The 12,843-nt window shown below is 34.3% G+C and overlaps 1 protein-coding gene across 1 annotated transcript; it reads right to left on the bottom strand.

The window, feature by feature from the left end:
• Window positions 1–1,337: 1,337 nt before the first annotated feature.
• Window positions 1,338–11,540, bottom strand: LOC106871277 (dolichol-phosphate mannosyltransferase subunit 3). Its single transcript, XM_089338616.1, has 5 exons — window positions 11,495–11,540; window positions 8,337–8,456; window positions 8,137–8,166; window positions 6,866–6,943; window positions 1,338–6,542 (listed from the first exon to the last, which is right to left on the bottom strand). Exons 1-5 carry the CDS (start codon window positions 11,495–11,497, stop codon window positions 6,483–6,485), a joined length of 291 nt encoding a protein of 96 aa, XP_089194742.1. The 5' UTR covers window positions 11,498–11,540; the 3' UTR covers window positions 1,338–6,482.
• Between the last annotated feature and the right edge of the window lie 1,303 nt (window positions 11,541–12,843).

A 12,843-nucleotide genomic window follows, 5' to 3' on the forward strand; every position in this document is an offset into this window, starting at 1 on the left:
ATACATCTGTCACAGGCTGCTAGATCCTGGACTTATGTATTAAATTTACGGAAATAATTAACATCCAGGTAATTTCTGTACATACAAAGAATGCCTCCAAAATTTTATATCATTAACAACAGGATTTCTAACACATTTCTGTCAAGCCAATCAATATTGTAATTAGCTAATTGGACATCTTTTATATCATTAGACTGCTCACATCTCACTAGATGTCATAATTATAATTAGGTCGTAGCTCTATCATATTTATGACATTAAACTGTAGAGAAAAGGTGGAAGAATTAGTAAAACAAACAAAAAAAAAGCCTTGCAGTATTTCTCCCAGGGTTCGAATCATGCCAAAGCCAACATTGGTGTCCTTTCAGGGATAAAACACTAGTCAAACACACAGAGGTCAGTGGCATCAAATAACCCGAGCTTAGTGCCTAAATCACAAGCGAGAAATTGTTTAGTTCCTTATCAGTGCTGATCCAGCCATGACCATTCCAGTTTAATGTGTTTTGAAAATGGTGAGGCTGCTATTTTTAGCAGACCAAGTTACCACATAGAAACTGCTGCATTGGTCCACCAAGTTGTTGCTGCTTCTGCAGACATTATTACACAGAACAAAGAATCCCAACACTTGCGAACCACTTGAAAATCCAAGAGAGCAGATAAAGGTGAAAGAACCAGGATTTAATCTGACTTTACTCACAATATTCTTTTTGTTGTGTGAATTCAAATGTAATTTGCTGGCGTCTGATCTTAGTTGTTGAGGTTTCTGTGTTGACAGCCACAGAAGTGGATCCTAGAACAGCCAGCTTCCTCCATCAGGGGTCAATCATCTGTCCAAAGCCGTGTGTTCTTGGGGTTTGTCCCTTTTCTCGATGTCCACATCATTGCTATCTTTGCATGTCCAGTGGCTGCCACATGAAACCGACACAGTGTTATAATGATGCGAACCAGCTGGAGTATAGCCTTGTAGAAGGATTTCTTTTGTTTGTAATTCCGTCTTGGCAAGTGTCTTTGAATAGTCTTCCATCAACATCATTGGCCAAATGTTCTTGTCCCATTTGTTGGCCACTATTGCCATCCTCTGGATATAATTATCAAAAACCAGGAGACAACACCTATTGAAAAAGCATAATGTGAGAATATAGTGACCACTCTGGAGGAGAAGTGAGATGAAATCTGAGGATGGTATGTCTGGCAGATGAAAAGCCAAGGGCCATTGATGAGTGGTTGTTTAAAAGATGTGCGCAACTTCTGTAGACATAGAAAAAGAACAAACATTGAATTAATCACTTTAACAAGAAAGTATTAAGCAACAATATTTTAATGAATGAAACGAGATATAAAATTAACATCTTTATTTTCACAGTTGAGATGAAAATGTAATTAAGGCACTTACAAAAAAGGGTACAATAAAAGGGGATGTCATACATGAAGAGGGAGAGAAAGATTTTAAGACTATATTCTATAGTTTCTCTAAGACACCACTAGGGACCAAATAACAGCATAGATTGAACCCCCCAATGGTTTGGTTAAGAAACCAATGTGTTCTAGAATGGAACATTTGGAATGCAGAAGTGGGGTTAGGAGGGTCTTTGAATAAATAAATAAATAAATATGGTAGTATCCCAGCATGGCCACAACCAACAAAGAGAAACAACAGAGAAGTGGAGGATTGTTTTCTTCTATGACAGGAAACTTCTAAAGAATTCAAAACAAGAATTGTCTGAGATCAGAACTTAAGAGACACAGAATTGAATCTTGACCGATAAGAAAGCCCTTGCTGTTAAATTAATTACAATTATATAAGTACAAGGATATAAACACAATTCTTCTCTGCTGCTTGTGGACCTCCCCACCCTCCACTCAAAGGGATGTCTCCTGACAGACTGTTTCACAATTGGTGGATTGATCATCAGAGAAGACATACTTCTTGCCTTTCCTATCCAACTTACAAGCACTTAATGGCTTGTCATTACACCAGACAGCTTAATTAACCCTTTAGTGTTCAGATTAATCTATTAAATGTAATACTTTTTTCACTCAAATTGTTTTGAATTAATCATACATTATCTTACAGCTTTGAAGTTTCGATGGTGTGATAGTTTATTTTTAGAATGTCATTGTAGGTTAGGTGTGAGAGGCTAGATATTGACAGTTTGAATATAAAACATGTAGAATATTTGGGCCGGATATGGCCGGTTTAAACACTAAAGGGTTAAACATACTTGGCTTTAAATAGCTCATCATTAATATACATTTATTACACACAACACAGCAGGTATCAGACAAATTGAATTAAATCTAAAGCTTTTGCTGTGAAATTAATCACAATTACATAAATTAAATATGTAAATGCACTCCCCCGCCTACTCTTAGTTTTCTGGAAATGACAATATGTAAGGTTGGGAGAGTTTAATTCTTATTGAAAATTTTTAAGGTTCTAGTTTTACCATTATAAGACTTAGAAGAAACTCTTTCTTTTATTTCTTACTAACACAAATGCACGGCCAAGTGATTATGGTGTTCAGGTCACAAATCATTAGGACATGGGTTCAATTCTTGAACTGGGTAGCAAGGTATATCTTTGAGCAAAGTATTTTATTTCACAATGCTTCAGTCTACACAACAAAAAAAACAAGTACCAGCGATTGCTGTGGGTTAAATCTGCAATAGACCAGATCCTTTTCAGTGATCTTTTACTGCCAACACCTAAGCACCTTGAAGATTCAGATAAGCTCTGACCCCTATCATATTTAGAGACATGGGACAGACTTTAGATTAATCAGAGACCAAAACTGTTCAGTTTTAGAAAAACTACACAAAAAATCTAAGAAACAAAAAAATAAACTTCTTTTCTTGATTATTCACAAAAGAGAAAGGAACCTTTTGCACTCAAAATTACAAATACAATTATGCAAATTAGATTTTGGAAAGCAGCCATTAAACAACAACGATAATGATGATTTCTATGTCAGATTTCAAGACAATTTTCCTAAATTAATAATCGAACAATATAGAGCCATATTGAAGTGATGAAAAAATGGTTCAATAGTTTATATAATGTGTAAGGAATACACGCAGTATGGAGTTGGGACAACAGTTCAAAGGAGAACTCAATACACATGCAGGAAGATACGTTTATTAGTAGCAAAAGACCCTAAATAGAAGAGAGGGAGAGTTGATCTGGTTCAGGGATCCAGTGATAATAATGGCTGAACTTCAATCATTAAGGGACATAATAATAATATTGATGAAGAAATTCTTCATGATGTTAACCAAATCTGTTGTGTCTGAAACCATAAGAAATTTAAGGTTAATGAGTGATAAAACATCATGGACATAGGATGACGCTGACGCATTCAGAATGACACCTGATAATCACAAAGCTGACCTCAACAGCCCGAAAATATCTCCAGCAATAATTAAACCTTGACTAAGCACTAAATATTTAATTGGACCTTAAAAATGAGTTTGTTTCACCAAAGTTTACAATATTCCACCCCTGCAAGACAGTTGGTACTTGAAAGCTAATCCAGGAATTTGTGTTTCAGTTTCCTTCCTCCTGACAAGAATTTAAACTTCTCAACAACATTCAACCTCTTTATCGTGTCTCATGCACCAGATTCCTTTAGTAAAGTTGACAAAGTGGACACCACCATAACAGGCCAAAACTCTCGGTGGTCAGTCATTTTGGCCTCGGTCTGGTGACTATGTCGGTCAGTCTGACAACCCTACAGTCTCACTCAAAATGGAGTGGGATTCCAAAGTGAAGAGATTTGGGTAAGGAGGTGCATGAGCCAAAGTTAGAACTCACTGAAGTTAGAACAGAATCTCATGAGTTCTACCTTCAGCAAGTTAATTAACCAACATAATTTCATTAAAAAGGAAAAAATAAAAACATACAAATGTACTTGTGACAACATTTTCCAGTTGTACAAGTACATCAGATGTGATAGAAGAGGAGGTTAAAAAAAAAAAAAAAGCAATCACAAACAAGAGTTTTCTGTGTCCTGCAGAAACAAATAACAAAACGAGACAGATTGAATATTCCATCAGCTTAAAGTACCAATATCTTAAAACTTTTGGCTTTTCTACCTTAAAACTGAATTTTTAAAAAAGTTTTGATCTCTTAAAATTGTTTTGTAAACTTAAAATTACCAAAACTGCCAGGAATCAAAATAGAAGCAACAGAAACAAGAAGAAGGTGTCTGGGTATATTTACAACTGAAGAGAGTAAAACTGAGAAGTTGAAAACGACAAACTCCACTTCAATAAAAAATGCGTTGAACTACAGACCCAAACATTACGCGTTCAAGACTATATGCTGGTACTGTCTAGGAGTCTTAACGGAATCAAACTACTTCTCATAAATATACACATGTCTTCCTTAATTAAACTAGATGGACTTAGGCAATCTACACCAAGTTGTTTGGCTTTTAAAATTCTTTGAAAATATCTGGATTTGGAAAACCATTACATCTACAAAATGGATTAAAAAACAAAAAACATCAATGAGAGAAGTTTCTCACACACACACATGGAATAAACAATTGCCCAATGAAGTAACGTTGTGTGTCCTCAATGTATATCTGTCAAATGATGTTTCGTTGTAAACCAAAAACTCCAAAAAGATGCCAATGTTAGGGGGCAACAACTACGAGGAAATAAATCTTGCTTGGGAAAACTGAGCCTCACACATTAAATAAAAAAAGATCAGTAATGGTTCAAAGTTAATGATGACAACAATGACGGCAAGAAAAAAAAAAACAGGGTAAAGGAGACAATCCAAACTCTCTCTTCTCAAAATATTCACTGATTTCATGTGGCAACAAGTTTAGACAACAACAAAAAAACTAGAGTGTAATTGATTCATCATCATCATCAATGGATGAGTAGGAAAGAGTGTGTGGTTAAGAAGCTCAATTCACAATTATGTGGTTATGGGTTCAATCCCAGAGTACAGCACTTTGACCAATGTCTTCTACTACAACTTCTAGTCTTGTGAATGGAATTTGGTAGACAGAAACTGTACAAAACTCCTTTAAATGTGCATGAGAGTGTATGGACACACCCATTCTTGTCTTGAGTTAATGTTCACAGTCTATAGAAAAGAAATGACTATTCTGCCACCGGGCTTTTATGTCTGATAACTTAGCAATGTGGCAAATAGAAACTGATAAAGATTCAAAGTAATACAATGGTTTGATATGATTGAGTAAGCCTTGCAAGCTGATGTTCTAGCATGGCCATTATCCAGTAACAACCCATTAAAAGAGTGAGCATTACATAGACACATGTGTGTGTGTATACACAATGTATGAATGTGTGTGTGTGTGTATATATATATATATATATATATATACATTGTCTTACTTGTCTCAATCATCTGAGTGTGGTCATGCTGGGGCATTTACATGAACAAACCCTGTCCTTATTTACAAGTCTGATATTGACCGCAATTGGTCAAACAACTTAAGGGACATAAACAAAACACCATTTTTAAAAGCAATGGTAACAGAAAACAGACATAAACATACATTATGTATTATATATATATATATATACACACACATATTGTATAGACAGGCACCCAATGGGTTTCCACATAATTACTATTTACCAATTTCACTTGCAAGGCATTGGACAGCCTGAAGTTATAGTAAAAGACATTTGGTCAAGGTACCGTGCAATGGGATTGAACCTGAAACCATGGGACAATGGAAAGGAGCTGTGTGCAGAGAGAGAGAGAGAGAAAGTGAGACAGTAGAAAAAGGGGGACTGAGGAAAGGTGAACAGTGCATACGTTGGGGGTGGTTGGGGGAGAGACCAAAATAGATCTCAGAAGGTTGGAGCCAGACAAAGATGAGGATGGACAACCATGAGTGGAGAGGGAGAGAGAATGAGGTTAAATAGGCAACTTGAAACCATCACAAGAATAAGCGAATGCAAAATTGATACAAGCACACACAAGTGCATACATGTGTATACATATATATATATTATACACACACATCTATACATACATTATATATATACATTATATACACACACACACACATATACACATTATATACACACGTGTATACATTATATATATATATATACATATGTATACATAAATATATACACATGCATACACACACACGTATATTCTTTTATGTGTTCCACCCCCTTCACTACATTACCCACCACCCAAAGGACTTTTTCAAAAGAATGAAAATAATTTGGACATTTTTAAAGAAAAATAAATGAAAAACAAAGACAAAAAAAAAAATTGTACTTCTTTCTGTGGTGTTGGTGGAGGTGGTGGCCATCCCCCATCAGAAAGTTGTAGGAAACTTCTTCATTTGTAAGAGACGACCATCGGATAACTTAGAAAAGGATCAACAAGGTCATTGGTCTGGCCAGATGGACATAGACTTTGGTTGGACACGTCTAAGGTGAAGTGCAGGGACAAGAAAGGACGGATCCATCACCTTCCTGCTTCACTGCAGTTCAAACTTAAATCCTCTTTTCTCCAGATCTTTTCTGGCTTCTTTCAGTTGCTGAAAAATAAAAAAATATTTCATTTAAATAATACTCAGAGTATCAAGACTATCGAAAGATACCTGGCACATTCTGCCTGAGCTAGTGCTCCCACTGACAACACACCAGCCATATCATATGCATAAATACATATACAACACTTGTATACACATACACTGCAAATATGCACACAATACACACACAGGAAACTTGCCATAAATTAAATTATTAATCAATATTTGAAAGTTAATTAACTATACATTTTTCTGTCATCATCAATGTTTAAACAAGGCTTTGGAACTGAATTTATACGAGAGAAAGAAAGAGAGAAAGAGATAGTTACCTGTTTCAGTTCTGAGGCAGCATTGATGCAGTCATTGAATGTGGCAACACGATATCCAATGATTCCTAGAGACACACACTGGACGAAATAGAGAGAGAATGGCAGAGTGAGAGAGGTGGTCGTAGTAATGGGGTGGAGATGAAATAGTATGGGTGTATGTATATTTATTTTACAAATCCATTGACAAACACACACATATATATAGGAGGAGACTGAGTGTGTGTGACATGTTGGAAGAGTGTGTCAAGAAGCAGTTTCTACTTTGGCAGAATAGTTAAATCAAGGAGTAACGCACCACCAGGTCAATGGCCATTGTGTGAGGAATTCACTCAACAACAGACATCAGAGTTCCACTAATTTATCGACCAATTTTGACTGATAACACAGATTTAGCGTGTGCCTACCAGGTACTGCCCAATCATGCAGATGGGACTTTGGGAAACTTAAAAAGAATTATATGTAGATAAAAGTCACTTCTTAAACATCACACCTCCCTTGCTCAATAAACACCAAGTTGCAAAGCTGTTTATTTTCTCCTTTCGATAAAATGGTAATGACAATTTTTAAAGTTTGATTGACATTTTATAAGTGTGAAAAGGATTAAAATTTCGATGCTCCGTATCAAAGTTTTTGACAAGAATAGGCAGAAAATCAGAGCTTGAGACAAGAAGACACTTTTGACCAATCAGAATTCTCTTTACATAATGAGCTTGATCGGTCACCTTACTCTGTTGGTTGAGTAAAGTATCATCCAAGCTGATGTTTATTGGTAATTAAACTTAATTTGCAACATTTGTGCGTATTCATCAGTTTTGTTTTTGTTGATAATTCTTAATATTTCCTGGGATCATGATTTGAGAAGACATACAGCAGTAAGCTAAAGATCAGACATAATCCCTTGTGGGCAAGAAATGTAAAACAAAGTTTATTATAAACAACACAAACACTTCATAATTTAATAGCTTTCAATGTGATACCTGTTAAACAGAAATTATTTTTATCTAATGAAAATTTAATCATAAGTAAGTCAAATTATGCTAAATACAACTAAATTGAAAACCTTTTCCCTCTGGCGATATTGGCAATTCTGAAAACTTGATGTGAATTTTACACGAGTAGAAGCTTTTTTTAAAACTAATTTTATCCTGAAAAAAAATCACCTGCGTAAATTACACAGGTGTGCAAATTACATGAGTTTTTACAGTATATATATATATATATATGTATATATATGAGAAACAAGGAATAAGAAGAACTGAATGGTTACTTACAGCAAAGGAAATAATCAAATAGAGAGGCATCTGTAATGGAAAAGTAAAAAAAAATTAATTAGCTATGTGGGGTGGGGAGTAGGACAGGGAGTGTGTATGTGAAGATGTAGGGGAGGATGTGCACAGGATGTATAGGGGAAAATGGACTCCAATTTCAGAAGAAAGATCAATAAAAGAATCGACAAAGCTGTAATATTTACCATGAGGGCCACATTGCGTACTTGTTTGGAGAAGATGACATTGTCATGGTCGAAGAGGAAAGCAGACCACAATGACATAATCACTCCGATGACGAAGAACCATTCACTGGCTTTGTTAGCCTGAAATAGGAAGAATGAGAGAGGGAGGTCAGAACTGGACGTCTCGACGATGGTGGGGATGGAGTGTGTGGAGTGGTGGTGAGAGAGAGAAAATGAGCATGTGTGTGAAGATGGAATGTGTGTGTGTGTATGCACATTTCAGTTCATTTTAATCAACGACAAATTTGAAAACAAGATTTTAAGAAGTTGCTTCAATGTAATAAATAATGGTTCACAGTATATCAGATAACATGAGAGTGTGTGTGTGTGTGTGTGTGTGTGTGTGTGTGTGTGTGAAGAGAGAGACTTTGGTTCGGTCTCTCACAGAACTTGCTTCTTCTTGGCTCAGTCCATTTAGCTGTAAATAGACTCAGCACATCATTGTTTGAACCCCTCCCTTCAAATAGTCGGATTAACATTGTCACTAGTACAAGATCTGTAGTGGAGTAGTTGCTGCTGCTGCTATTGTTTAGCCCAAGGTAAGTTCTGATCAAGTAGTGTTCTAGCCATGACCATCCCATCTTTTATAGAGACAGAATATATCCAGGACCAAATTATATATGTTCCCCACCCAGTTTTTAAACTGACCGGGTGTTGCTTGAGTAAGATCTGGCTGATATTTCCAGCGGATGGAACAACCACTTAGAGGCTCCCTTTTCTCTGCTCACATGTGGTGGTTGGTGGTATACAGACACATCTCAGGTGGTGTGACACACGCACACACACACCGCTTAGCAGCAACAGATCCCATCAATATGATCAAATAATTTGCTCAGTCGACTGATAAGAATTAAAGAAAAAAGGATTAAAAGTCAATGAATTAAAAAAGGATTTAAATATTTAGAGATTTACAAAATGAATTCGATTCCATCAACATTACAACCTGATGCAATCAGTTAAAGAGAAAAGTAGCTTTACAGAGATTAAACAGTGTCAGAGGAAGACCATAAAACCTCAGGTATTATTACGGCGAGTTTCTGACACCTTAGATATGGTTGTTATACTAGATTACTAAGGTCCTAGATGAGGGTACCTTAATACTTTCCTTGTGAATGTTATCAAAAAATATGAAGGGACTGAACAACCATGACCACCACTATAAAATGGAAGGAATAACTATTTCATAAGGTTTGGTAAATTAGGATAATTATGACATAATTCGGCATTCAAAGAAAAGAATGTGTAAAATTAACAAAATTAAAAACAAAAAATTAGAGATCTTGGAAATTAGAAAAGCTGATTTTTTTTTTTTTTTTCCTTTTGGCTAAATCATAATCTATACATCAAAATCTCCATTGTTATAAATAAGAATCCAAAGAAATATTTAGAAAAAAGAAAGGGTTGGAGTGACAGACTGCCTTTTCTGACACGTCCACCTGGACGTGGCTGAATGGCGACAATTATTTCCTGTTTTATTTTGTGATCATAAATCGAATTATCAACATTTAATTCAACATTAACACTTTTAAAAATTAAACCATGGAAAACAAATATCAAAGAAAACAAAGGGAAGAACAATAATAAAGTTCTGGTTTTCAAAGTTAAAAATTATTTTCCAAGAGGAATTACCAAATTTTTTCCAATTTAATAAATTGCATTTCTAGATTAACTCTGGAAGGGATTGAGGTGGGAGTAAATTATTTACAAGTCAACTACTTTTTTTAATTTTTAAGTTTTATTAGAATCCGTCAAAGCTCGAACTTGCATCATCCCTTTTAAATTTTGGAATTATTTCGGACAATAAATATGCATTTTTATAACAGTTACGAAGAAACATGTTTGTTGGGTGGGGGTAGATATACTCCCGTTTTGTCCTGAAATTCTTGGGGGTAAATACGGGTATCACAACATATCTGTGTCACATTTGGAGTCTTGTGACTAAAAAATATTAATTTCAAAATTATTGGCCCAGGAAATGAATTTTTAAGAAAACAAAACCAACGCAGATATGTTGAAATTTCTCACCAAACTGGGGTTAGGAGGTCGTGAAAGACAACAAAATCTTTTTTAAAAAAAGACAAAAGGTTTTTTTTGTGTGTGAAACCGAATGAATGAAAATATTTTCCTAGTTTAATTAACAATTGTTGGGTGTTCGTTAAATTAAGAGGAGTAGACGCATTTTTTGGCATAAAGACATTTGAATGTCACAAAGATTTCTTTTTACATTTGATGAACGACGAAAGAAAACAGGTTTTAAGGAAAATTTGCGTATTTTCACAATTACAATTTTCTCGTGAGACGGGGGATAATAGTAAGAATTTACTTTGAAAATAGGGCCCGGAGTTGGTGAGGGGGGGATGGATTAAAAATATTTTTAACAAAAAATAATTTCACAAAAAGGAATAATTACCCTTCTACAAGGAAGTGGACATATATTTCACTATTTCCATAGTGTTGATGTCACATAAACTGGGGATTTCTCCGTTCTTCTACATTTTATATTATTCCATATTTCAAAACACTTAGAGCCGGGGGAAGGTGTTTTAAGATTTTTCTTTAAAATCCATGTTTTTTTTTAAACGTTTCACCAACACCCCCGCCGACATCAGAACCACCACCACCACCACCGTGAAAAATGATTTTCTTTTTCGTTATTATTCATTATATTATATTCCAGAGATGGTTGTTGTTTCGAAGACACGAAGACGAGGAAGGAAGGAAAGTGTTTGAAAAACAAGGATTTAATTTTTGTTTCTTAAAAAATAGTCTCCCCACCACCAGTGTTTTGAAATGTAGACAAAAAAATGGTTAATATTTGAATTCAACAAGAAATGTCCATTATATATAAGCTGAATATAAAGTGTAGCAATTGAAATTGTTTGGTCAATAAAGACGTAATAAAAGCGTCAAGACGAGGAGGGGGGAGAGATGGTTGTACGTGTCGTTTATCAACTATTATTGGGAGGAGGACAATTGCTTTGGCATTTTCTTCATTAAAACAACAATAATTATTCTAGCAAAACCTTCAAATATACTAAATATTCCTTTATGTCAATAAACACATCGTATTTTGTGTGAGACAAGGCTTTATGAATAAATAAACTTTCGGTTTAACTTACCATGTTGAGGTGAAGACAAATCGCCAACAGGAAACGGAACGGTGTCAGGCGTAAATAGTCGCCGGTGAGATTTAGGTCTGGTCTAGAGGAACTCTTAATGTAGTGGCAGAATTGTTAGCGCGTCAGACAAAATGTTTAGCGGAATTTCTTGTGGCTTCCTTACGTTCTCAGTTCAAAGTCCTTTCGTCATTTGGTGGTTGATAAAATATGAACCAGTGGATCACGTAGGCTGAGTAATCGACTTAATCACTCCCCATAAAATTTGCATATTAAAAATATATCTCCTTTATAATATTTAGCTATTGATTTATGTTGCAAGGGATTTTTAATATTTTCAGAAATTGAAATCAATAAAATACATAGCAGGGAGCCCCAGCATGGCCACGTGGTGCATCAGCATGGCCGCAGCTCTGAGCTGAAACTTTGAAATGAAATGAAATGAAATGAAAATATATAATTATGTTAACAATTTAATATACTTTACCACTGCTGAGAAAACCTTGGTTAAATAACACCTGTGACCTACTTTTATTCATCCCAAACAACACATTTCTTTTTTATTCACATCTGTTTTTCCTTGGAGCCATTTTGGAAAGAAAGTCTTCTTTATAAACATAGAGATTATATTATGTATATATATATATATATATATATATATATATACATATATATATATATATACATACATATATATACATATATATATATACATATATATATATACATATATATATATATATACATACATATATATACATATATATATATATACATATATACATATATATATATATATATATATGTATATATATATATATATATATATATATATATATATATATATATATACATATATATATATATACATATATATATATATATACATACATATATATATATATATATATATATATATATATATATATATATATATATATATATATATATATATATATATATATATATATATATGTGTCAGCAAGCTGCCAGGATTGATACCACATTGAGCAAAATGCTTGGCAGTATTTCTTCTGACTTCATGTTTTGAGTTCAAATTTCACTGGGATCAACTTTGCCTTTCATCCTTTAATAAAAGATCAGTTGAACATTGAGGTTGATGTAATTGTCTTACCCACTCCCTCGAAATTTACTGGCCTTGTGCCAAAAATCTGAAACCAATTATATATATATATATATATATATATATATATATATATATATATATATATATGTGTGTGTGTGTGTGTTATTCAGTATTGCTATTAATTTGTGAGTCAGTGGTGGTTACCATTTTAACACAAATAACCAACAATGTTATTGGTAAAAGAAGAACAACATTACAATAAAAC

The sequence above is a fragment of the Octopus bimaculoides genome, chromosome 20 (assembly GCF_046866305.1).
Source record: "Octopus bimaculoides isolate indiv1 chromosome 20, ASM4686630v1, whole genome shotgun sequence".
NCBI classification, from domain to species: Eukaryota; Metazoa; Mollusca; class Cephalopoda; order Octopoda; family Octopodidae; genus Octopus; species Octopus bimaculoides.